At 40.0% G+C, this 27,888-nt stretch overlaps 1 protein-coding gene across 1 annotated transcript; it reads right to left on the reverse strand.

The window, feature by feature from the left end:
• On the reverse strand, positions 1-27,829 carry LOC148842634 (TOM1-like protein 9). Its single transcript, XM_088957906.1, has 10 exons — positions 27,395-27,829; positions 22,692-22,770; positions 22,358-22,456; positions 22,157-22,270; positions 21,724-21,884; positions 16,476-16,557; positions 10,525-10,610; positions 1,686-1,868; positions 867-1,345; positions 1-775 (listed from the first exon to the last, which is right to left on the reverse strand). Exons 1-10 carry the CDS (start codon positions 27,493-27,495, stop codon positions 177-179), a joined length of 1,983 nt encoding a protein of 660 aa, XP_088814032.1. The 5' UTR covers positions 27,496-27,829; the 3' UTR covers positions 1-176.
• Between the last annotated feature and the right edge of the window lie 59 nt (positions 27,830-27,888).

Here is a 27,888-nt window from a genome sequence, read left to right on the forward strand (position 1 = left end):
TAAACAAAGGAAATGTCTGATTTTCAATTTCTCTCTACAGGGAATGTACATGATTTCAATCGCCAGACAAGCAATACAATAGCAGATCAAAGTGAAGGAAAATATATAGAAAAATAAGTAAGATTTTGAAAATTTTAGGGGAAAAAATAAGAACAAAAAACATCACATCAATCATTTTACATACTTCCTGACAGCCCAGGAGTGATTTTCTTCGTCTTTGACTTGGCCATGTCCACAAGGTCGCCAAACAACTTATCCTCTGGCTTGGATGGTTTCATAGGTGGCAGGTATGATGATGTCGTCGATCCCAAGGAATAAGAGTTCCTCAAAGCATTGTCGTCTTGTACTGAGAGCCCATACATCCTCTGTTCAAGGAACTGAGCCTGTGCACCATACCCGTACCCAACGTTTTGCATTGGCTGAAGATTCATATGTGCCATCTGGCTGGCTAGAATTGGTGGAGGAAGCATGCCCATCATCTGCCCTGCCTGGATTGGCTGAGGAAGCATGCCCAACATTTGATTGTTCTGAATCGACTGATGATTAATGGCTGCTAGTTGGGTGCTTGGAACGGACTGAACATACATACCAATCCCCTGGTTATTCCCCATAGGCTGAGAATTTAAGTCACTCTGTACCGGTTGGGAGTGTGTGACCACCACATGGGTAACTTGCATTGGTTGGGGGTAATAAGTGCCTGACTGTTGGCTTGCTTCCATTGGTTGACTATCCCATGGTGGTGGTGGCAGTGTACCACTGCTTTGAGAACTTGCACCTGTTGAATATCCCAGAATGTAGATGTAGGTTAAGTAGAAAGTTCATACAACTATAGTTTCAAGGAAACAATTAGGGAGGTATAGAGGTACCATATACAGGCTGTTCTAGCTGGTGGTTAAAGCCTTGAGCAACCTGGTTGTTCCATGGAGGATTGGCATTTGGTGATTGAGGTAAACCCATGTTAGGGGTACTTCCGTTCGAATAAAATGTGGGTTGTGGTGGCTGCAATTGCTGCTGCTGAGGAAACTGTGCTGCTGAAGGGTATGTTTGTGCAGCTGGATATGTTGAGTTGGAATTCATAGAATCCGTGGTATTACTGCTTTGGGGAAACATGTCAGAAAGAGCAAGAAGGTTCTGCTGAGCTAAAGGATCAACTGTCTGCTGTGATGCAGCAGGACCGGCTGGCTGGGGCTCTCCAACGGGGACAAGAGCTAGTGAATTCCCCTGAGTTGGTGAATTGTAAATATCCCCACTGAGAAGATCCATTTTTGGATCAGCCGTTGCTGAAGGAGTTACTGGGACCAACTGAAGAGAAGGTTGACTCCCTGGATTAGAACTTGAAGTAGACCTGTGTAGCAAAAGAAAACAGAAACGAAAAAACTCATTGCTTTTAACTACAGCAGAGAGGGAAATCATAATGGGGAAGAAAGTCATGGTTGAAGAGAACAAGATGGCGTCCCAAAAACCAGAAAGTGTAGATCAAGTATGTATACCTCCAGTTCAGATATTGACTAAATTTATCAAGGTTATAATTTTTTTAGTATGACCAACTACATCCATAGAAGGATGCTAAACTATGACTAAATTACTCCCTTCTCAGAGCACTGATGTATTAGTACCTCCCACGAGAATGATGAATAATTGATAACCAAGAAATACCCACGAGAAGTGTATTAATGTATTAGTACCTCCCATCAGGCTGTGTATTCTCTCGGGAAGTTACCGCAGCTCCGCCAACATCTACAAGAGCCTGAAGAGGTTTAGGTTTCTCCACTTGAACAGAAGTTCCTGAAGCAATTGCTTCATGTTTTGCCAGTAAACGCTGCAAGTCATCATTCAATGCTAGTCCTTGACAAAGCAAAGATTCATCCCTGAAATAGATGAAAGTAAAATAGAATAAGATAAATATTGAGCAAGTCAACCGAATCAAAAAAGTCATTCAATTCATTTAAGATGCAAGTTTAACATTATATGTTTTAATGTCAAGGAATTTTGCAAGTATAATACATCTTTAGGTTGTTAGGTAATTTTACTAATGGTATTTTTAACAAGTTCACAATGAATATATACACAAGGGCATGCATTGATGTTTGACAGCTATGGATTTCACTGGTTGGTTAATATGTAAGCATTAGGTAATGACCCTTCTAATGAAAATTTATGCAGCCCTTCTTTTTGAATGGGAGGAGTGACCACTCTCAGCCCTGAACCCTGCTCTCATGCCTGGCTGCTTGAGGTTTTAACATAGCACCAACTGGGCTAAAAAACAATTTCTAATTCAAAATTAAAAAATAAAAAACAAAATCTAGAGTGGATTGGATCCCACTCTAACTCCGAAATTGTTTTGTTTTTTAATTCACATAGAGGGTCATTTCATATCCTTAAATCACAAATTAAATCTAACGATCTAGTTAATTTTAGTCACAAATCAAATCAAATTTAATCTCCAAATTCAAATAAAAAACCCAGTACAAAGGCTTTTACAATGTTATGCTGGTGGGGTTCACATTCTCTAGATAAAGTATGTTGTTTAATTTACAAATTAAACCTCATTTAGTGGGTGTTTGGAACCATGGAGTTTTAAGTCCCAATATTTGAACCTGAATTATAGCATTGGAAATCAGGAAAGCAAGATGTTTTGGAACATAACACACTGCATAGTTTAATACACATAAGCACCATTAGGTGCCACATAAGGCAACCAAAGTGGAAACACCCCCCCCCCTTTGGGGGGAAGGCTAAAAAGACATTTCCCCAACACCCCCATGCACATAATTCAACGTAAAAGGTGATACAAATGTTTGAACGCAACTCTACCCAACCAAATGTGATTCTGGTACTGTGAAGTCAAAATGCCTGCATGGTGCTTACATGGACTCTAAACAGGAATGCAACACCAGTCCCAAGAACCCCCTTAGTCCCCTAAATCAAATAACTCACCTAGCTTAAATGCTTCAAGACTTTGTCACCAGGATAATGGGATATTAAACAAATACTTGTATGGTTGCCCCCTACCATGGGGTTCTTAATTAGTGGTTGATAAAACAAAATTTACTATAGATGATGAATAACGACAACTTTATGTATGCTCACTGCTTATATTGGCAATCAGCTCAGTAATAAACATAGGCAGATATATAACCAAAAAATACCAACATATAAACAAGTCATTTATAAGGATATGCATATTATAATCTGCTAATACACATGTTAAAGGCCGACAACTCATTCCCAATATTTGCAGCTTGCAAGACTCCTGCAGTAATAAAACTATAAAACTTTTGTTTGAATGAGATAATAAAAGGCCTTATCATAGCAGGAAATTTGATTTTATCATTCATGTCAATTTCCATAATTGCATTGGTATTTATCATGTTAAAAGAGTTCCAGGTATTATCATTTGCATAAATTCACTAATAAAAGGGCTTACGATGTTTTCATCTGGGTGAAAGGGTGAGAGGGTGAGAGGGAGAGGAACTGTGTTTTCATCTGGTGCCATTGTCTGAGATGGTGAGAGGGTGAGAGGGTGAAGCAAAGAGAAGGTTGCTGAGAGGATGAGAAGGGAAGAGGGGAGGAGCTGAGATGGGAGAATTTGTGGAGGTAGGCCGTTGGAAAAAAGTTTTGAAGATTGAATCTAAGGAACTCCTATTTGAGGAACAGAGATTAAATGGTCAGCTGAGCTTGAAGATCAGGGAAGCAAAGAGAGGGATGGTGCTGTTAGAAGGACTGGGGGTAATTGAAGGGCTCAAGGAGTTTGTGGAAGGTGCAAGTAACAAAGGCAAGCAAAATGGTTGGAAAGAGCTTTTCTCAGAATCTGGAAGAAGAGTTGTTGTAGAGTGTAAGAGAAACCTTAAAGGTTATTTTATCTCCTTGACAGAATTTTTTGGCAAGGGTAGAAAGTAGATGATCTGCTTTCAAGAAGGAAGGAAGAGTCAGGCCTGGAAGGCAGTTCTTGACGCCTTATGTGAACTGCTGAAACGCATGAGTGTAAAAAAAGAAGCATTAGTAAAAAGGAAGATAAGCAGGTCTAGTAGTATGGTGAACAAGACTAAGCAAGGTGTTAGCTGGGGTAGGTAATTACAGAATGGGAGTAAACATACAGAGAGGGGATTGGGAAAGTAAATTGATAGTTGAAGCTTCAGCTCCCATTCTTGACTGGAGGAAAGTTGCAGATCTGTTAACAGCAAGGTTAAAGTTGAAGAGCACATTTATTTTAACATCCTTTGAGAAGAACAAGGCTTTGCTGGATTTGCTTGAGAACAGAGTAGAAGTTGAGGCTTTAAACATCCAAGCTAAGCTTGGAAATTTCACAGTATCAAGATGGTGTCCGGGATCAAACTCCAAAGATTTCTTTGTTGAAGATGGAGTGGTGGTGCGTCTGTTAGGTCTTCCCTTTCATTTGTGGAAGCAAGAAACTGCTGAAGCCATTGCTTTGATGTGTGGAGGATCACTAGGAGGGGCCTCGGAAGATAGAGGTGCTAGTCGAAAGGCCGTGTTACTCAGTGTGGCTGGATTCATCCACTGAATCGATGCTCTGGAAAGAGGCTCGTATGGAGGGAGATGAGAAGGTTGAAGAAGAAGAGCTGCGTGGCAAGAAAAGGTTGGAGGATTCAAACAAGAAAAGCACTTTCACTAAAATGGAAAAACATTTGCTGGAGAAACAAAAGGGTAGTAGGCAGGGGGTGGGATTTTCGCGTGTGGAAGAAGTGAGCAGTCTGGAGGGTGGCAGGTCCTTTGCACAGGTTGTAACTGGCGCCAAGACTGTTCTGAATAGGGAAAAGGGGTTGGGCCAAGGAAGATTTGAACTTAAACCTGTTAGAACCAAACCGGGGTCGGGGCTGGACGCGCGTGAACTTCTTAAAAGTCACGTGAGCTCGCGGGTGCTTACAAATGGGCCAAAGCAAAAGCCCATGTGGGCTGCTAATAGTATTCTTAAAGGCCCAAACAGGCCAGCGGGCCCGACCCAGTTTGTTTATAAGGCACGTGAGCCACTAAAGAAACATGTGACTAGGGTTTCGACTATGATAGACATCGGTTTCGATCTATCATCGTCCCCAGCCGCGAGCCAAAAGGGGGAATGCGCGCAGCGTCGGAAACCAGGAAAGAAGAGGGCGTTACAGTGGGTCTCCCGACGCAGCTTGAAGGAGCTTAGCCTCGTGTGAGGCTTCATAGAGAGGCCGGAGCTAAGTTTCACTAGGGGAAGAACTGAAGAGAAGAAAGAGAAGTTTGAAGGGCGGGTGCAATGCGGTGAAGACGATGGTGAACCGGAGGACCTTTCTATCGATGGCTCTAGTGTGGGCAATGTAAACGATGAAGGCAGCTGTGCTGGAAGTGATATGGAAGGGTGGAATATTGCAATATTATTCCAGAGCGAAGACTGCAATCGGATTATCTCATTCCCAAGACCACAGAGTGCGCAAGGTTTATCAAAAGGGGAAAACCGGGAGAACCGGAAGCAGAGCAGGAATATGCTATTTAGGGGTGACCCAGGGGTAGAGTGGAAAGATCACCAGGTTGACCAAAAGACAAAAGTACTTCCCAACCAACTCAAGAAGATAATTGTTTACCAGCCTTCGGAACAAGAGAAGGAGGCCAGGAGCAGTCCTATTCTAGCTTGTCCTTTAGTCCCAGGTAACCATGTGATTTCGGTTTATGCTACTAATGTGTCTCCTATATCTTTGGTTCCAGATTTCGTTCCTGTACCATGTCCTGTAGCCTATGAATATGCAGCCGAGCTAGTAGGCGGGCTCTCTGAGGAGGGGGAGAGGGGAAGGAAGGATTGTGGGAAGGTGCGGGAAGAAAGGTATAGAAGTGGACAAGTGTGGGAAATCATTGAAAGAGTGTTTAAGGATGTGGAAGGGCAGCTGATATGGACGAAGGAAGGGGAGGAAGGAAGAGAGGAGGGACATGAATGAGGGTAGAGATGGAGAGGTTTACGGGGAGAAAGCAAGGAAGGAGGGAGGTAACAGTAAGGGGAGGAAGGTTGGAGAGGAAAGAACTGAGGTGGGAATAGAGGAGAGAAAGGAAAGGCAAGTGGACAAAGATGAAGGGGATTGGAGGAAGGGTAGGGGTGGTGGAATCGGTGAGAGAAGACAAGATAGCAGAATTTGTAGGGAAGTTGGGCTGTAGGCTGGAGGATTTGAACGAGTTGAAAGAAAGTTTACAGAAGAGGAAGATGCAGATCATAACAAAGAAGAGGAGGTTGAGTGAAGTAGAGAGACTAAAGAGAGATGTAGAAGGAGACAAGAAGCTCGAGGTAAAAGGAGATAGAAGGAAAGGGGGAAAGTAGCGGGTAGGTGGCAAGGGGTTTGTAAAAAGAAGCGGAATGAAGATTCTTAATTGGAATGTGAGAGGAATTGGGAGTGCAAAGAAGAGAGCAACAATAAAAGAGGTAATAAGACGATATGACCCAGACATTGTTTTGTTGCAAGAGTCTAAGAGAATGGAGTTTAGTGACAAATGGGCAAGGAGTGTATGGAAAGCCAGGGGGATTAGCTGGGTGGCGGCTCCATCGTGGGGTGCTTCCGGGGGGATTGTAACAATGTAGAAGAGGGATGTGGTTGAAAGGATGGAGTTGATTGGAAAGTACTCGGTTTCCATGAAGTTTAAGCAGCAAGAGGATGATTATATGTGGGTGCTCACAAATGTTTACGGACCGAATGATTACAGAGAGAGAAAAGGGTTATGGGAGGAACTGGATGATGTTAGAGGGTTGTGGGATGGGCCTTGGTGCATGGGTGGGGACTTCAATGTGATAAGGTTCTCAGAAGAGTCCAATAAGATTAACCAGAGGGTGACAAAAAGCATGAGAAAGTTTAGCGCATAAGGCATTTACATGGTCAAATCTCCAATCTCGATCCATTTGCTTTAAACTGGATAGATTCCTGTTCTCTTTGGATTGGGAAGAACATTGGAGAACCTTGGATGCTAGAGCTCTCCCAAGGGTGACCTCGGATCACTGGCCCATAGTGTTATGCAAGGAGGAAAGAAGGTGTGGAGGTCCTACCCCCTTTAGATTTGAAAATATGTGGTTACTGCATCCAGGGTTTACTAACAAAGTGAGGGTGTGGTGGCATGAGTGTAACCCGTCGGTGTAGTGGGAGGGGATAAAATTCCATAAGAAACTACAATTCTTGAAAGCAAGAATTAAGGAGTGGAACTTGATTGAGTTCGGGAGGACAGAAGAAAGAAAGGAAGACTTGATGAAGAAGATTGAAAGCCTTGACTTTAAAAAGGAAAGGGGAGAATATGGAGAGGAAGACAATGACCTCAGGAGAGAATTGAGAAGACAATTAGAGGATTGCCTGCACAAGGAGGAAATTAGCTGGAGGCAAAAATCTCGGTGTAAATGGATGCAAGAGGGAGATAGAAACACTAGGTATTTCCACTCTCAAGCAGATGGCGGGAAAAGGAATAACTTTATCTCCAAATTGGTGGTAGATGGAGTTGAGTTAGTACAGCAATAGGAGATTGCCAGGGCCTGTGTGGAGCATTTCAAATCTATTCTAAGAAGGCCTGTGAGTAGAAGGGTGTGGGTAGAAGGTTTGGATTGGCCAGATGTAGGGGTGGAGAACAGGAGAATGATGGAAAGAAGCTTTAATATAGAAGAGATCAAGGAAGCTGTGTTTTCTATGGATAGAACAAAAGCCCCAGGGCCGGATGGGTTTACAATGGCTTTTTATCAGGATTGTTGGCATATTTTGAAAGATGATCTCTTGCGGGTGTTTGAGGAGTTTTTCAAGAGAGGAATTGTCAATCCGGGTGTGAACTCTACATTTATAGCCTTAATTCCCAAAAAGAAATATACATCCCACCCGAAGGATTTTAGGCCAATAAGCTTGGTGAATAGCTTGTACAAGATCATTGCAAAAGTGTTGCCTTTGAGGCTGAAGAAGGTAATTCTGGATATCGTTGAACACTATCAAGGAGCTTTTGTGAGTGGAAGACAAATTACAGACCAGATTTTAACTGCTAATGAGAGTGTGGAGAACTTTAAGAGGGATAAGAAGAAGGGAGTGGTCTGTAAGCTGGACTTGGAAAAGGCTTATGACTTGGTGAACTGGGAGTTCTTGAGGAAAGTTTTAACCAAATTCGGGTTTAGGGCTAGATGGTGTAAGTGGATCATGAGTTGTGTCTGGAATTGTCATTATTCAGTGCTAGTGAATGGGACAGTGGTAGATTTCTTTCCAGCCAGTAGGGGTATAAGACAAGGAGACCCCCTTTCTCCTTTCTTGTTCATTTTAATTGCGGAGGTTTTGAGGAAATTGATTCATAGAGCAAATTCTAGGGGGCTCATTAGAGGCTGGAGGGTTGGGAGGATGGAAACCCCCCTCACACATTTACAGTTTGTTGATGACACGATTCTGTTTGTGAAGGTGGTAATGTGAGGTTTATCAGGAATTTAAAGTCGGTGATACAACTGTTTGAGCAACTATCCAATTTGAAGGTTAACCTTGGGAAAAGCTGTGTAGTGGGGGTTGAATTTGGAGGAGGGAGAGATCAAGGAGAGTGCTGAAGTGCTAGGGTGTGAACTCACGGGGTGGCCTCTGAACTATTTAGGATTACCATTAGGTGATAATCCCAAGAGAGAGAGCTTCTGGAACCCGATGATGGAAAGGTTTGAAAAAAGATTGGTATCCTGGAAAAAGAATTACCTCTCTCTTGGCGGGAGAATTACATTAATTAAGGCCACGCTTGCTAACTTACCCATCTTCTTCATGTCGGTGTTTAAAATCCCAGTGAAGATTGCTAACAGATTAGAGAAGTTAATGAGAGATTTCCTGTGGGAGCCGAGAGAAGAGAAGAGGGATCATAGAGTTAGCTGGGAAATAGCGTGCAGGAGTAAGTCGTGTGGTGGTTTGGGGCTTGGGAGTATTAGGAGAAGGAATATGACTCTGCTGGGGAAGTGGTTGTGGAGGTTTCCTATGGAGAAGAAGAAGCTATGGACTAGAATAGTGGCAAGTATTCATGGGCTGGAGCACAACGGATGGGACGTTGGAATCAGAGCTAGGATCACAAGCAATTCTCCTTGGAAAGCCATTCATGACATGCTACTAGTTTTCATTCCTAATATCAGGTATGACTTGAATTCCGGTAACTCCATAAAATTTTGGGAACAAACCTGGGTGGGGAGCGCCCCTCTAAAGGATTAGTTTCCGTCTTTGTACGCTCTTTCTGATTTGAAAAATGAGCCGATCTCGTCTTTCACCACCCCGTCCTCTTCCACTTCTGGGATTGGATGGAATTTGGATCTAAGAAGGGATTTGAGGGATTCAGACTTCGACTATATTTCGAGCCTTCTTGCACTTCTTGATAACGTTGTCTTAGAACCCACTAGGGTGGATTCTAGAATTTGGACACCTAACCCCAATGGCATTTTCTCTTGTGCTTCGTTCTTCAAAGTCTTAAGTCAGTCCACCAGTCCACCAGTCCTACCATGTCCCCTTTTCCTGTTGATGAGGTTTGGTGCAGAGCTATACCTCCTAGGGTTGGTAGTTTTTGTTGGGAAGCCTATCTGGAAAGAATCAACACTGGTGATCTACTCCAAAAGAAGAGACCCAATACTTGCTTGTCACCTCAGTGGTGTGTTCTATGTAAAGCAGATGGGGAGACTGGTTTTCACCTAATGGTGTTGTGTCACTTCGCGAGGTCATGCAGGGCCTTTTCGCCCCCTCCTTCTTCAGGTGGCGATTAAAAAGGGGAAGGACAATGTGGAGAGGACTAAGGGCTGCAGTATGTTGGACACTGTGGGAAGAAAGGAACTCCAAGATATTCTCAGAAACTCAGAGAGGGACAGTAGATTTGAGGGCTATCATATAGTTTAGGGCGGTATAGTGGCTGAAATCTCTGGAAATATTCACAGATTACACTGTGGATGACATGTTGAGGAAGTGGGGTGAAATTGCAAGTTGCACGCAGACCAAGTCAGTAATGAGTGTGGCTTGGACCCCCCCACCTAGTGGATTCTTGAAATTAAACTTTGATGGATGCAGTAGGGGAAACCCGGGACAATCAGGGATCGGGGGTGTTTTTAGAGATGAAAATGGAGTCATCTCTGTTATGTTCTCAGGCCCAATTGGAGTGGGTGACTCCCTTAGACCTGAGATATGTGCAGTTATGAAAGGAGCCCGGAAAGCTAAGGAATTGAACATCAAGAAACCTATAATTGAAGGGGATTCAGAGGTGGTGATAGGGTGGCTGACCAAAGAACAAAATGATCTTTGGAAGTATAACAATGAGAAGAGGAAATTCAAATGGCTGGTGCGGGAGATGGAAGTTAAGACATGTTGGATTAAGAGATCAGCTAATTCCCTAGCTGACGGTTTAGCAAAACAAGGGGCAGAAAGGGATTCCTTGTTTTGGGCTAAGTTGTAATGTTAGTGTCCTTGTATCTTTGTATTTTCCTCTTTCCTTTCTTGAAGTTCTTTGTGACTCTTGGAAGATACGTGTGTTTGTCTTCCACTTGTAAATTTTCTACTGATGAATTAATGAAAGTGTTATTGATCAAAAAAAAAAAAACGGGCTTACGATGTTGTGTTAACAAGGTGAACTACTCTCTGCTTGTATGTGCGGCACTGGTCGACCAGGTCCACAATTACCTCCTGCCTGAGCCCCTGTAAATTGGCACTACATTGACTGAGAAAAAAATGCAATATATAAAATGGAAGCTGCAGTTCATAGTGCAGGCACAAATGTAAAAAAGAAATTTAAAGGTCTGTAATCAACTCAGATGGCAATAAGAAATGGTAGGCTAGAGCAACATCAACTCAACTGTGTGAAAATAACCATGACATCAATGTGAATGTGCTGAATTAGAATTCTTCCAATTCCAGATTAACATGTCACTCAGAGCCACAACAAAGTGACAAACTAAAAATCTTGTCATATTTTTCAAGAAAGCCATCACTTCTTTGATCAAAATGTTACTCAATGTTGTCAGAATCAGCCTCAACAGAGAACCACTTTGGTGACTGAATCAAGGTTGAGCAGTTCGACCATTCAACTAGTTCAAATAAAAATGTGAAAATTTTTTAAATATTGAAAAGTACTGGAAATGATTCTAGATTATCTTTTAAAGCTATTTTACATCAAAATATGCTTGAAACAATAAATGTTAGAGACTACAACATATATTAGCACATTTAAATGAGATAAGTTTGACCAAGTCAACATTTCTAAGAACCAGGCAACCAAAATACCATTTTCCTGGTTCAGGCAGTCTAACCATCAGATCCAGTCTGAGTCTGACAATATCATAGCTGTTGCCCTGGCGCTTAGGAGTAAGAGTGTATCAGCTGATTCCTTAGCTAAAACAGGGCTGAACAGGGGTGTCTTGTAAAGTGCTAATGCTATGCCTTTGTAGTAGGCTTATAGCTGTCTTCTTGGGCTTAACTGGTTTTTATTGTACATCCTCCCATGTACACCCCATATTTAGCTAGAGCATCTGCCACAGTATTCAGCTCTCTAGGGATCCACCTGAAGGTACAGAGCATCCAAGACAGAATTTCCCTAATTTCATTGAACTGATGGGAGAGTCTCCAGGGCCCCTCCTGCTGTTCTAGCATACAACTGATACCTTTGTCTCCTAGCACCAAAGAAGAGACATTCAGGGACATCACAACCCTCAGACCCACCAACAAAGCCTGCACCTTGGCTTCAATTGCTTCAGCCTCCCCAATGGGCCCACTGAAGGCCCAAACTAGATTTCCAGAGGAGGTTAGAAGTATGCCTCCTATCCCTGCCTGACCCCTGTGACTTAGCCTGCTCAAGCATCTGCCATCCAACCAGTGTTAATAACCGGACCAGACCGGCCAATCAAACCATTTGAACCATGACCCAAGACCCTGGCCGGTTTGGCCACACCCCAATAACCGTATTTGTTAAAAACCCGGTGAACCAGTCCCAGTTTCATGAAACCGCCCAGGTCCTTAAATAATTGAAATTTTAAAACATGTTTAACAAGTCTTAAGCCCATGACCTCTTATTTTTATATACTGCTTAATTACCACTAGTCTGTCTTTTTACTTGTGTTAATTAATGACTTTTTATTGTACATATTACTTTATTATGCACGTATTTTGAAGAAAATGTAAATTAAGAGATTTGAACCCTAGTCATTTGCTTTAAAAATTAAGAAACTTGCCATCCATCCACCATATTTTAAGAATACTAAAAGTTGTAAAATATATTATATATAGTATTTATATGACTCATAGTATATTTATGTGTATGCCACATCATCACGGTTTGACCTCTGGTTCAACCCCAGTTGAACCTCTGACCCATGAACCTATCCCTTCTCCGGTTCTATGCCCAGTCCGGTTCTCTGAATATCGCATCAAACTGGAGAATATACTCAGAAAAGGGTCTTGGAGCCAAAGGAGCAGTGTGAGCAGCTTCCAGGCACGAAAAACTTAGAACCTTCCCCAGGCTTCTTTCTAAATCTCCCACAAAGAACTGGAGAATGCTTCTAAATAGATCTGCAATCTTCATCCAAGAGTTGACACGGAAAACAACCCTCCCTTTTAACTCTTCCAAGGAGAAACACTTGACACGGAAAACCACCCTCTAAAACGATTGTAACCACTAAAAAGTGGTTCCATTTCATTAATTTGTGTTCAATTTTAGTAGTGAAACAAGGACTCCACCCCCTCTACTTCTTTTCAATTTTGTAAGTAAATCTGGGGCTCCACCCCCTTTATTTTCTGTTTGATTATTGCAGTAAAGTTTCTGATCAATTTTTTTTGCAATATAACAGGGGCTCTGTTGCTTTAATTTCTCGTCACTTTCTTGTAAAACAAGGGTTCTGCCTTTCTTTTTAGTTTGTTTTCGAGCAGTAAAATAACTTCAAATATTCATATTTATGAACATGATGATTTTTCATGTACTGATATAAAATTTAAAGTTACTTTGATGAATGTTATTGCTAATTATTTTTTCCCTTCTCGCACTCACTATGATGCTTGTTTGGGTAGTAAGATCAAACTCTGGGAGGATGTTCAGTTGGGTGATTGTCCTTCGAAAGATTGTCTTTCTAATCTCTATTATTTATCTTCCCTCAAAACAAAACCTATTTTTTCTTTTGTGGAAACCCAGAACTAAGCTGGAACTTTGGTTTATTTAGAGGCACTTGCGACTCTTAACTATCCAACGTTATTGATAGCTTGGGGCCCCTAGAACATGTTTTCTTGGATGTGTCACTACTGGATGGCAGAATTTGGAAAGCAGTTCCTTCAGGTGTCTTTTCATGTGCTTCTTTCTTCAAGGTCTTAAGTCTTAACTCTTTCCTCCCCCATCCCTCAACCTTTTCCAGCTAAAGAAATATGGAGTAGAACGGTTCCATCCAAGAAAAGGGCTTTGTGTTGAGAGGTGTTGCACAAGAAAATGAATACTTGTGATGTATTACAAAAAAGAACACCTAAATGGTGCTTTTATAATTCAAGTGGGGAGTCTTTATACCATTCACTAATCCCCTGCTCCTTTGCTTCTAGTATATAGAGAAGGTTTTTTCTTTGGTTGTAGGTGGACAGCCCCAACAGATGTGAAAAGCTCATTTTGCTTGGCCTTTTTTTGGGCATAAGGGGAAGAGGTCTATGGAAATGTACAAGGGCAGCTTTAATATGGGCAATTTCAGAGGGACATAATGCAAGGATCTTTGAGGAGAATGCACAGGAGGTGGAAGAAGTTAGTGGAAGTATAACAATTAATATAGTGCATAGGGCAAAGATTTTGGCATTGTTCTCTCCATTTCCCATGGATGAAATATGTAGAGGGTAGCATTGAACAGCCTCCTCATCAATTTCAAGATCCTTCCCAAAATTGCAGGCCCCTTTCTAGACCTAATTACACAAAATTAAACTTTGATGGCTGATGTTTAGGAAATATGGGGTTGACGGGCTCTGGAGGGGTTTTAGAAGTCCATTATGGGTCTACCATGGCATTCTACTCAGGCCCAAAGGTCAAGGTAACCCTATCAAAGCAGAAATGTTGGCTGCACTAGAGGGATCAAGAATATGTAAGCAGCTAAATCTAATGAACTGTTTTTTGGATCAGTAATCAATAGCATTTTCATTTCATTATAAGTGGGGAATTTACAGTACAGATTTAAGATCAACTTTTAAAGACATGAGAGACAAAGCTTGTCAGAAGTTACAAATGTAACCCAAATCTGCCCAAAAATATTGATCCCTATACACCCCCTGTTTTGCCAAAATACCAGATATCCCATTTGAAGTTCTCTTAACCCACTTGAAACTTGTCTCAAGACCCTTTGCTAAGCTCTTTATTTCTCTGTTTAGATGTCTGAACTTCCACACACCTGGACTGTTGTCATCGATCCAGGAAATCATAAGCCTTTTCCATATCTGATTTGCAAATTAAACTTTCATCCCTTTTTTCCTCTTTTCCTCTACATATTCATTTGCAATCAGAATTTGGTCTACTATTTGTCTCCCCTGAACAAAAGCTCCTTGATTTTGTGAATTCACAAACAGCAATACCTTGCTAAATCTCCCTGACAGGACCTTTGGGTGTAAGCTTCTTTCTTCTTAGGAATTACTGCAATAAAAGTGGCATTTGTGCCCGGATTTACCTCTCATTTAAACCAAAATTCATTGAAGACTTCCAACAATTCATCTTTTTTTTTTTTTTGAAAAGGTAAGGTAATTTTGTTGAAAATTGAAGAAAGATTACAGAAGAAGTCAGTCCACTATGGGAATGGCTAGAAATAACAAAAAGTTACAGCTGCCAAAGGGACTAAGTCCTGAGTTCCTGGCTACATTTACATGATTGAATGCTGGATTAACAGCAACCCAAGACACCACCTTGCTGACTGCACACTGCACAATCTCATCAGAAAAAGTACATGGGAGGATGTAATGAAGCCTAGAGCGGCTTGGCAGAACTACAAAGGCAAACAACTGTCACTAAACAAGAAATCTCTAAAGACCCCTGATTTTGCTAGGCTATCGGCAACAGTGTTTTGCTCCCTAGGAATCCAGACCAGCTTCACATTCATAGAGACTAAGATATCCCTAGCTTCAGCTATCAAGTGGGCTAGTTTCCAGGGCCCTCCTACCTGCTCCCGTAACCATGCTATAGTTAATCCTCTTTAATGGTTAAAGAGGATAAACCTAGCCGTTTGGCGAGGCGAATTCCTGTGAGTGCAGCCAAGACCTCTGCCTTTGTAGCATCTGCCCTCCAAATCAGACCACTATAAGCCAAGCAAACATTCCCCCTTTTCCCTCGGATTACACCTCCAATTCCTGCTTGAGCTGTGGAGCCTTGGGCATTACCATCAAAGTTTAGAGTCATTTCTCCTTCTTCTCTAAGAAAATGCCTCATAGTCCACTCAGATCTTGGAGAGGAGTGCAGGATTTATGGAAGGTTGCTCTGGAGATCATTTAAAGAGAGACCATTGAAAACTTCAGAATTAATCACCCAATGTTGCAGAGAAAAGTGATGTAGGAAGTTAGATCTTCAGCATTTCTAGCTTTATTTTACAAAATTCCCAAATGCCCCACAAGACTGCATGGGCCACCATATTCCAGTATAATTCCTAGACCTCTGCCATGCCATTGCCACAAGATGTCCACCACCTTCTCCGGGAATACCCAGCTGTAACCAACTAAGTTTGGTAGAAAGCCACGGTGAAACCGTCTAGTCCTGGAGCTTTTGAATTGTCCATTAAGAAAATTACTTCTTTTTATCTCCTCCAATGTGAACCTATCTTCCATAGGATCCTTTTGGGACAGAAGCAATCTGGCCCAATCCAACTCAAGCAAAGGATCTTTCCTCCTCATTTCTTCCATAAGTCTCTTTAAAGTGATTCACAAAATCTCTCACAATTTCCTCCTTCCTTGACAACATTTCTCCTTCAAACTCCACACTATTGGATGAAGTCTTTCTTTCTTCTTCCGTTTGCTAGAGTGAAAGAATCTAGTGTTCCCATCTCCCTCTAAAACCCATCTACACCACGATTTTTGTCTCCAATAAATTTTCTCTTTCCTCAAGAGATCTTCCAATTCCCTTTTTAACACCCACCTTTCTTTCCTTTGGCAATACAAGGAAACACATGAGGGAAATCAGACAAAAGGCAATGGGCTTAAATTCTAATTTTTCTTGGGTTCATAGATCTGCCAATGGGTTGACTGATGCTTTGGCAAAACAAGTGAAGTAAGGAAAGACTTTATTGGGCTCAATTGTAACAGATCAATTAAGGGTGGGGTAAACTGTCACCCATTCTGGGATTTCTAATCTTCATGCAAACCTTAAATTTTGTTTGCTCACAAGTATTAATAAAATTTTCTTCACTGTTACTGAATATTGATTTTATATATGGGCATCTGGGCACTCTGTTCATCTAGCTTTGCCTTGGCACCTTGACAACTACAGACAAAAATGATGATATTTATTAGATTTATATATGAAAAATTGCACTGAGTTAAAGATGTCAATCTAGATGGTATCAGGAAATATACCTCTTTGTTCCCTGGATCTAAAGCATTTAGCATTTCTGCAAGGACATCCATGATACCCCGTGCATTTTGAATTTCGGTCAGGCTGAGAAAGACAACATAAGTTAATCCACAACACAAGGATTTATGAACCCAAAAAAAAGAGTGAGCATTACCGATATTTACCAAAATATCATCAATGATACTATCCAATTTGATGATCATAAACTGCTAAGAAGACCATCAAAGGCATGGACTTGCAATTTGTATCATTGTATTTTTTTTACTTTACAACTTAGGTGGTCTTCGGTTCGTGGTCCAAAAAAGGGCAGTTGTGTTTTAGAACCATACCACCTCTTTTTGAAAATGAAAACATTGGTTTTGAACCATCTTAGGCATTCTGCCATAGCGGGTTGTAGTTGTGTTCTGAATCACATGGAACCATAACCACCATTCTGTTCATGGTTTATTTTTTGGAGATTCAAAACATTGTCAGCTTCTGTGTGGCTACACATATTGAAGCAATTCATCTACCCACCATGCACCTTCAGTCATACAGCTATTTATTTATCATGTGTTAACAATAATACATAATATGTTAAAAATATAATATGGTATGTAAAAAGATAGATATACATATATATAATATTAGAAATAATATATAATATGTGAACACATATAATATGTTAAAAGTACATACAATTACATATACATATTGAATTTTATACAATATAGGAATATGGCCCAAGATACACAATCACTTGGCCACATCAGCCTTCTTTTTGAACCATGTGGTTATGTTCAAAAAGTTTTCTTCCATAGTGTTCAAAAAATGGGGACATTGCTGGTTGTGAAACCATGATTTGCTGGTTCTAGAACCAGCAACAAAATAGAAATATCCTTCAGAATGCTGATTGTGTTTGTGAACTAGATGAAACACAAACACAACCATGAAAAGAGACCCCCTTAGATGTAGGAAAATAAGTTAGTAATATGTTCATCAATTCTGTTGCCTTGCAAGGATCCCATAATTGTTCCTATGTTCCAGTGGAACAATGGGCCCATTCAACATTTATCAACTGCTCTGTTGCTCATATTAGATAGGCAAATAGTACTTTTAGCATGTATGATAATGTGAAAAAGATTGCAATACCCAGGACATTACTCTGATTTCTTCATTTGGAGAAATTTTCTTGAATGGATATAAACATTGCACTATAGGTCAGATTTCTTGCCTAGCATTTTCTTTCCACACAATCTCTTGGTCCATTCTTAGAGAAACCCTTCTTTTTCCTAATGATCATTCCCTATCCTTATCCTAGAAACAGCTAACTAATGGACTGATGGATTATTTTTTTTCAACCAACTAGATAATGCTAATGTTTTTTCATAGTAAATAAATCTATAAATAAAAAAGAAAATACAAGAGCTGATAATAAGAAACTACCAAGAGATGACACTGAACCTTCAAACACCCCTGTCCTTCCCTAAAAAGAAACATCTGACAAACAGAACCCCATTACCAAAAAATAACCCTCCCAGTCCCCAACTAAAACAAATTCGCTAAAGGTTGAAAGCTTATTTCAGCCCTTTTCTTCTCAATCATGGATATTTCTTATTGAACCACGATGGAAAGGTTATTTCTTACAAACTGAACCCCATCTTCATGTAGCTTGACTGCAAGAGGAAAGCTTACTTCAGCCTTTTAAATCTCCCCTCCTAAAAAGGGAGGAAAGATTCTTTGGAGATGCACAAGGGTGGCAAATATTGTGGTCTGCATGGGAAGGAAAAAACTGATCATAAAAGTGTTGATTGAATTGATTTCAGTTAAAGTGACACATTGGGTTAAAACAAGTGAGGATATTTTGCATGTTTCTCTGTTGATGACATCATTAGAGCCTGGCCAACACTAACCTCTTCTTCCACAATCTTCAATCCTAGACATCTTGATTGGAACCCTCCAAAACCACCATGAGTTTTTTTTTGAAAGGTAAAGTAGTTGAAAGTGGAGAAACTACCTACCATTTGTTATGCTCTTTTTTTATCAATAACCAGAAAATTTCATTAATAATGAAGATACAAGTGAACATCCCGGAGAGAGATAAACTCTCTTAACTCTCTCTAAGATGACAAAATACATAAAGCAATTACAGAACAGCCCAAAAGAGTTGAGCCCTTCCCACCCTTTGCTTTGCCAAAACATTGGCAAAGGCATCTGCACTCCTTTTAACCCACTGCAACTTGATCTCTATATCTTGTGCTAAAAACTTAAATTTCCTCCTTTCATTGACAATTTTCCACCAGCCAATCTCATCTTTTTGCCGCCAGCTAATTACCAGCTTTGAATCCCCTTCTATGATCAACCTATTGTTTCCTTTATTTGAGTGTGCTTCTTCTCTCTATTGGTTGCAGGTGGAATCCTCCATGAGATATTCATAGTCTGTTTATAGAATCTTTTTTTACATCACCAAGAAAGAGAGAAAATGTTATGGGTTGAACTGGGGCAGCGGTCCTTTGGACTTTTTATGAGTAATCATAAGAAATAAAGTCATATACACTATCTGGGAGAAAGGAATAAAAGAATATTCAATGAAAAGGAGAGATTGAAAGAAGCCTTAATGGAATCAATTTTTGTGAGAGTGACCCGGTGGGTGGCAACTTTGGGTATCTTTTACCCTTTCTCCAGCAACAACATCCTTAATAGCTGGCAAATGGTAGCATCTTCTTCTACAACCAGAAGTAGAGCTTCACTAGTTTGGATGTCACCATTGCCTAACCAAGCCAAATCATACTTTCATGGGTGCAAAAATGCAAATGTACTGGGAGACGATTCCCCAATGGGGAAATTGTAATTTAAACGGTAATGTAAGGGTGGGTACCAGTTGGTGGCCCAATTCAAGGGAAAGTTCATGTTATTATATTATTTTGACAGGTAGAGCTTGGGCAATCCAAGGCCTCTGGGTAAAGGAAGAGTTTTTAGGGATGATCATGGAGCCATACTAGCCATTGGACTGGTAGGTAATGGAAATTCCAGAAGAGCTAAGCTGTTGGCATTACTACAGGATTTAAGAATGGGCAGGGCATAAAATACAAGAATGTGCAGGTGAAATGGGATTTGAAATAGGGACAAGAATATTAGCAACGTAGACAATCAAATATCAGCAAATGGCTTGGCTGATGCACTGCACTAGACAATCAAAGCATGAATGGGAAATAAATGTTTTGGGGTTCATGCATGTAAATAGAATGTAAATAATAAACGAAGAGTAGGAAGCCTCAGCCAGCCCAAACTGTATGGGTATGTTTTCACATGATCGTACATCTGTATTATTTCTCACTAATTGAACAGTTATCAATTAATAAATAAAAAACTGATAGGTTCAGTTTAGGAAATCCAAGAATTCTAGGTATTCACAAGTGCTATTTAATGGCCAAATCCCAACATCCTATTCAGGATGAATTCAACTTGAGGTTCCATAAGGGCTGTTGTTACTAATCCAAGGCCTAATAAGTAATGATAGGAATGGCAGAAGGGATACAAGAATGTTATGATGGTGGGATATTCTCAGACAATCATAAATTGGATGGAAGGAAATGCACATAAACCATAGCAGCACAGACACAACATAAGGGTGGCAAGCATTTGGCCAGTAGAGTGAATGTTTTGTTCACTTGGATACAATGATCATCAAATTCAACACTGGTTTTTTTTTTTTCAAGGGACTACACAACAGGGGGTAGCCCATCCCCCAACCCAGGTGCAGGCGGGATTCGCTCCCAAGTCTCCGCTACCACCAGCAGGAGACCTTACCAACCCATGATCAGCAAATTCAACACTGGTTATATACTTATATTGGCAAGGCATCAACATTCAAGTTGTTGTGAGCTCCAATGCCTTCAAATGGTGAGAAGCATCCAAGTAGTGTTTGGGAGTTAGATGGGGGATGGGGAGGAGCCAGAGGACCAGCTTTGCTTGTACTTTAGTATCACCTTTTCTTGGGTGTGCATTTTCTTACGAGTAATAGTGTAATTTTATTAATTCAGAAACCTGATTTAGAATTGTAATTTCATACAGCATCCCATGAAGAGGCATGAGCTGCAGCCTATCACAATAGCTTACAAGTAAACTAGGAATAAATTACAGAAATCACATCTGAGCCCAAAACTGTTCTTCCCTATTTTTTACCCCTTGCTTGGCTAACACATCACCCAAAGCATTTACTGATCTCCCCACTCACTGTATAGAAACCAACATATTCCTTGTCAACCAATTAAATTTCTTAATTTCATTCTTGTAGCACCATATAATATCCTCGGGATTTTTCAACCAGCCCACTACCACCTTGAAATCCCCTTCAATGGTTAAATGTTCTACCCCCAATTGGTTTGCAAATGGCAAACCTTGTACAGGAGCCAATAGCTCTGCCCTAATAGAATCTCCAAATCCTAAAGGACCCAAGTAGAAAAGAGCAACCTCTCCAATCCCATCCCTCAGAATATCCCCCATTCCAGATAACCCAGGGTTGCCCAAGCTTCTTCCATCAAAGTTCAGCTTCAATGAGCCTTCAGACAGAGGAGACCACCTTGAAACTATGTTATTCTTAATGGAAGAACACCTCACTACTGCTGACCAGTTTCTCCAAAAGTTATTATATGAGAATTGGTGAAAATTTTCCAAACCAAAGTATTGCCCTATTCAACACACAGTCCTTCAGTTCCTGGCTGCTCCTTCCTTCTCTTGAAATACTCTAGCATTCCTTTCTTCCCATAATGCCAAACCAAGGCTGCTCCTTTTCTTGGGTGTGCATTAGGCACTGATTTCCTTGTTGAATGAAAATGATATTATATCATCAGCAAACAACATGCACAATGCAACCTCTATAAATGTCTATTTAGTTCATCCAATAACTAATGCAAAAAGATAAGAACAAGAGAAGGGTTACAATTTAAAACACTAACAATTATCCAAAAATATAATCAGGGAATCAATTCCTTAGAGAATTTCTTGGTATGGAATGCTCGACCTACTAAGACACCACTGCACAAGGTTTTTATACATCATCAGATGCTTTAAGCAATCTGGTAATCAATTTGTGGATCAGAAAAACTGGTAAAATCTTCCAAATCAATCAAATATAAATGGATAAGAAAGAAACTGGCAGAGTTTAATACAAGCTTAAGCCAAGACATATTTATGGAGGTGAGGGGTATACTTGACTTTCTAGTTATAAGTTGCTTGCTTTAAAAAGATGGATGACCAAAAAAGGTGTACCTCAGGGTTGGAAATTCAGAATTTGCAGAAGACTCAGCTACCTCTTGCTGATAATCAGAATTACGCAGATTTTGAGGATAGGATGATAATGGCTGTGTTTGTGGAGGTGTGAATATGGGTGCAGACCTCTCAGATCTCCGAGGAAATACTGCTCCAGCACGCTGAGATGTAAAGTCACGTTATGTTAGACAATGTAAGACAAACAATACTAAACGACTTCCCTTTTAGCAATCCCAGTATGTCAGTACTTCTCAATGTTGTTATTATGCACCAAGATGTTCACTACCTGATTGGCATCTAATCAAATTGAAATTTATTCTGTATTTCACATGTAAATTCATACGTATAATGCCATAGAAAGATACCAATAGAGTGGCATCTATCAAAGGAGAATAAAAGAGAACTATTCCGAGTACCAAATCTCAAAGCTTACCAACAACTCCTGGTATGCAGCATAATATTGTGGATATCTTGCCCTTGGTCCTCCAAAAGCTTCTTGCCAAGTATCTATTAGAGTCAGTATTTTCTCCTTGACATGAAAGTCAGGCTGCAGCAAACAAATGGAAAACATTATATGCCCTGCTCAGGAATGAGAGAAACAGAACATAAGTGAAAATGTATAAAATAATCCAACCTTCTTTTTTACTATCTTCACCATTTCATGAAGAATATCTTTTTCTGCAACATGCATATGGACAATGTCCCCACAGTTTTTTATCAATGTCTCCAGTAGCTAGCATGTCAAGCAAGTAAATTTAAATTAGCCAACTGAAGGTTAGGCCTTCTGAAAATAGCTTGAGAACATGAAAGAAATATATGCCCCAAAATACAATAGCTTTGGGAACCCAAAAAAAAAAGTATGAAATATTTGCCATCCAAATTCACAAAAAATAAGATTAATAAATTCAAAACAGAGATTTCAGTTAATTATCAAAAAAAACAGAGATTTCAGCATTTATGGTGCTTACTGTGAGGGCAAGAAGTTGGACCTTTGGATTCTTGCTTCCAAGACGCTTTTTTAAGCCTTTAACAACATCCTTTGCTTGCCTGATGAACCAAAACAATTATCAATGTTACAAGTCAAATACAGAATAATTCAGATGCTACCATAAACAGAGAAAAAATAATTATAAAAAAAAAACAGGGAAAAAAGGATGTGTTAGCAATGGAGTAGCACACAGTTCCAGAATATAAATCAAGCAAAAGAGGATGCAGAGCACATGACCTGTAACTGTAAGTGGCCTCAGTTGGACTCTTGGAAGTAATGAAAATAGCAATTTCCTAAAGAATTTGCCATTAAGCTTGGCAGCATACTTATCAAGAGATAAACCTAGTATCTCAAGAGACTGCATGACCTTTGCAGTCTCTTGGATACTAAGTTTATCTCAAGAGACTGCAAAGGAACCATCCATCTGCAGCATGCTTATTCTGATTTGTACTCTTTCATGTAGTTTTCTACTTTTGGGAAGTCTGCCTTTAAGGAGGAGCCATAAAAACAAGACTTTTAGATTGAACACTATGGTGAATTGGCCATTTTCTGATGTTCCCACCACATCCCATCTTCAAGAGGTGGGGTTGGGATAGTAAGGGGCAGCCAGGAAGTCAGATTCAGTCCTCACAAAACGGTTCTCACAGCCACTTGCAACAGTGTATTGGGAATATCTCCGTACTTGTATGTTTTTATTCACGGGGAGATATTCCCAATGCACAGCTGCAAGTGGCTGTGATTACGGTGCGAGCACCATTTTGTGAGGACTGAATCCAATCTCGGCAGCCAGCCAGCCACTCTGGTTTTGCTTACCAGGAGTACAGATTTCAGTTTTTGTCGACCCCATTCATTTGTATCACGACCAATGAATTTTCCACCTTAATTCAAGTTCACTAGATTGACTTGGTTTGGGGGAATAAGCAATAGCAGAAGGCAATTCAGAGTTCAGTTATCTATGGAGAAGTATATCCTGCTCCTATTTCCAGCTGTCCATCTGATTTGTTTGTTTTGCAATAAGCTCTTTAGAGTTTGAGATCAATGTTGTCAAAGTCTTATGATTTACAATACGATTCACGATTTCAATCATGAACACCAAGGGCTTCAATTTAAATCTTATGTCTGAATCCTTTTCAACCAAAAACCATAAATCCATGATTTGATTCATAAATCTTGTGATTTATACAATTAAATATGACTCAAATAAATTAAATTAAGAATTAGTTCTCTGCTTTGTCATTTTTGTTTTGTTTATATTTAGTTTTGTCAAGGGAGATCCATCATATGTAGGTTAAAGAGCTACTATACATGAATTATTTGACTTTTCAAACTTGATTAATATCATCTTAGGCTTCTATCGTTCAAGTGCTAAACTCTATTGTTTTATGTACATATATGGTAGATACGGATTAAAAATAGGGTAAAATCACTTTCCTATATGCATATACATACATATATATATATATATATATATATATATATATATATATATATATATATTGACAAGTTTAAAAAAATAGAAATAATCTCAATTTAGAATATGATTCATGATTCAATTTGATTAAACTTTCTCTACGATTTATGATACAATTCCGATTTTCAGAACAATGCTTGGGATACCTCTCCATTTCCAAAAGATCCCATTGCTTGGGATACAATTACGATTTGTGAAGGATTCTCCATCCAAACTTTGCTAAGCTACCATGTCAATGTCCTCTGCTTTCTTGACACCAATAGCCCCCTTTTTTCTTTGGCTTGCATAATTTCCTCTAGTTTATCCAAGCTATTTTCTTCTTTTTGCCTTCCAAAATCATAGGAAGTTTCCTTGGATTTTATCAATTTCATCCAAATTACCTTTTGAAAACAATAAGCAGCTTCCTAGATATTGGACACTGAACTCATGACTGCCTTGATCACGGTTACTTTTCCATCTTTAGAAGGGTCTTGTCCTTTCAACCTTAAAGTTTGTCTAAATTGCTACTCAATGATAGGAGATGCATTTCTTGGAAAAACTGGTTCTCATTGGAAAAATAGCTCTGAAAATCCCTTTGGAACTATCTAAGTGACGGAACATTGTTATTCGTAGCAAACATGGGATGATCTCCAACAGATGGGGCAGAAGCATTTGCATATGTCAATTCCAGTTTGCAAGCTTCTAGGAATGTATAACCAAACCTGGGCTAGCTTGTAATATTGTAAAACGCCTTGTTGTTCTGAGTCTTCTGACCATTCAGTTAAGGGTTGTACATCTGTCTTATTATCTCATTTCAATATATCTATGTGACATGTCATTGATCATAAATCTAGGAAATGGTAATCATATAAAATTCCATCATCCAACTTATGGTCAGGGGACACTCCTCTTACCATTGCATTCCCCCATTTGTGGGCTGATAATGTAATGTTAAATTGATGAAGAACAAAAATGAGATGTGTAACCATGTGAGGAAAAACTTCAGGTAATAAAACAACCTAAAAAAGAAAGGAGTAGGGATGGCAATTTCCCCCGTAAAACCAAGGCCCTGCCCCGAAGGGGCAGGTTTTCCCCGACCCTAAACAAGGACGGGGTGGGGACGGGGAAAATAATTTTTCCCCGAACCGGGTATGGGGCGGGGCGGGTTTTGTATTTAATTCCCCGAACCCGCCCCAAACCCGAAGGTAAATTAGTAAAATATATCTAGGTTTAAGATTGATATTTAAAATATCTCTAAGTTTTCCCTAAATTTTTTAAAATCCTAGGATCCCATAATTTTATTTTTGAATTATCCCTAAAGTATTATAATTCAATTCTAAAATACCCCCAAATTCCCATACCCTATGTATAAATTGTCCATAAAATAGATATTTTTTAAGTAATTGCCTTGGAGCTGGGAAAATTCGAGGATTCCCCGACCCCGATGGGGAATGGATGCCCCGCCCCGAACCTGCCCCACCACCGAGGATGGGGCAGGTACGGGGCAAGGTATCGTGACTTCAGGGCAGGGACAGGGAGGAGGTGCCCCACCCCATTGCCATTCCTAGAAAGGAGGCAGGTTTGGCATTAAAGATGGTAAGTAAACGGATATCAACAGATACTCTACATGTCATAAATCATAATGATAAAGAGGAAAAATGGGCTAAAGAGAAGGCCTAGTCCTAAAGGCCATGGGCTCTATAGGAGATTCAATCAACTAAGGTGCTGGCTCCATTTGTAGGTCCATACTCCTATGAAAAGTTAATGATGTTGACTCCATTAGGACTTATCTTTGGTCTACTACAGGTATTTCTGTTTTTATTGGATGGTAGCTTAATGATCTTTGCATTATTATCTCAGGAGTCAGGTCAGCTCTTTCATTCTAATTTTCTTCTACTTCTGCATTGTTGAATTATCTCCTTCACTTCCTATTATCCCATTGTTCCCCCCCCCCCTTTTCTTTTTCTATCTTTTTGTTACTAATTTTTTGTAGTTCTCTCTTAATAGTAGAACAGCCATCCTCACCAGCCTTGCCTACTTACTCAACAAATCTGTTAACTCTACTTCAGCTCATCTTCACCCACTTTATCAGTTCTGTTTTCACTAGTTTAATTGATTAGTTAGCCTCAAGATTTTTTTCCAGAATTTTGTGGGGCAAACCAAATTTGTTCTCAATTATCAAGCTAGCAAGCTGATGGCTTTGTGACTTGATCCCACTTTCCAGCTTGCTTAGACCCATTTCAAGAACCAAATTAACTGCTATTTTGTGGTAAACTCCTAGATCACATAAGAAAATAATGGAGACCAAAGTGCAAAATCTTTTTACAAGTTAGAATAGTGAACTTGAAAGAGGCCATCTCCTTAAAAGTTACAACTTACAATAACTACAATGAAGAAAAAGAGCTCCTAGGAAAGCAAAGATAGGAAAGAACCAATTTTCTGAAATAATTTATTGAACGACTTTAAAACTCACATACTAAAGACTTTACTAAGATTTGCATCATTGATGGTAAAAGATAGAAACAAAAATGGGGGGGCAAAAAAGAAAGGAAGAAAATAGAAAGAAAGCAGCCCCTGTTTACTGAGGGGAACCTTTTTAAGGAAGTGCCCCTAACTCGGTAATCACTAAACTCCACCAGAATTTCAGTAAGAAGGAGACATCTGATCAAAATGCAAATTCCACTGAAGTTACAACCGCTGAAATTTTGAATTCTACCAAATCTTACAAATTTCACGCAATTCAGTTTTCTGTTTATCCTCATTCCAGATTTTCCTATCTTGTCTGAAGTGAATCCACAAACTTTTACAGGTCAAAAATATAAAATTACCCAGTATAAAGCGATGCAAATGAGTCAAAACGTAATTGTAAATCTCCTAAAATATGAACAGAGGACAGTTTTGTTAACCAAGGGTGTCAACTTTCTGAAACAGAATCGCAAACTTTTTAACCAAATCTGCTGACTGCCCTCAAGAAATCTCGAAAACAATAAAATGACGCAAAAGCATGAAACCGCCATTTCCCTTAATCGATAATATTGATCCCCATCCCAAGACACCAACCCCAAAGCAATCGCACAGGAATCACCAACCATGAATTGAACTTAATACAAGCGACTTTTTCTCGCAAGGAACACAAGCAACTAGAGAAATGAACCTCGAATCCATACAGAATAACAATTTGAGAAACACCAACCAACAAAATAAACAAAACAGGTGAAGAACAAATCGCATACCCAGGATCGTGATTTAGAATATCACAGATCTCAATGTTCATCGCCCAATCGGGACCGATCAGCATATCACTTGTAGCCCGTTCGACCAAGGAATTCACCATATTTGCAAACGAAAACTATCCTGAAAACGCCGTCAAGAAATCGGAAACCAGTGAACGGCAGAAATATTCCGGCTAGATCGCAAAGAATTCGAGCAAATCCCAGCTAATGCTTCAAATTCCCAACCGTCGAAGATCAGAAGGAGATAGAAACCCTAGAAGCAAAGCAGGTCAAAAGCCCTAAGCCCCTAACAAAGAAAGAGTTTCAGAAGCTCGCTCGCGCTCCCTCCCTTTTTCAGAACCGCAGTTTTTTACTCTCTGCTCCAACCGAATTTTTTCGCTTTTGGTCGCTCGTCGGCTCATCCCTTCTCTCTTCTCGTTTAGACTTTAGAGTCGTGTTAAGTGTTAACAAAAAGGCTAGATGTGGAACAACACCACATTGACACGTGTCCCACG

The sequence above is a fragment of the Nelumbo lutea genome, chromosome 8 (assembly GCF_056320005.1).
Source record: "Nelumbo lutea isolate HS-2025 chromosome 8, American lotus-T2T, whole genome shotgun sequence".
Lineage (NCBI taxonomy): Eukaryota > Viridiplantae > Streptophyta > Magnoliopsida > Proteales > Nelumbonaceae > Nelumbo > Nelumbo lutea.

Excerpts from the sequence above, each read along its gene's own strand:
- LOC148842634 (XM_088957906.1), bottom strand. The coding sequence starts at position 27,495 with ATGGTGAATTCCTTGGTCGAACGGGCTACAAGTGATATGCTGATCGGT. Across the intron at positions 16,558-21,723 it reads TCTGAATTTCCAACCCTGAG|CCTGACCGAAATTCAAAATG; the intron begins GTACACCTTTTT and ends TGTCTTTCTCAG. Across the intron at positions 776-866 it reads GCTAGAACAGCCTGTATATG|GTGCAAGTTCTCAAAGCAGT; the intron begins GTACCTCTATAC and ends GATATTCAACAG.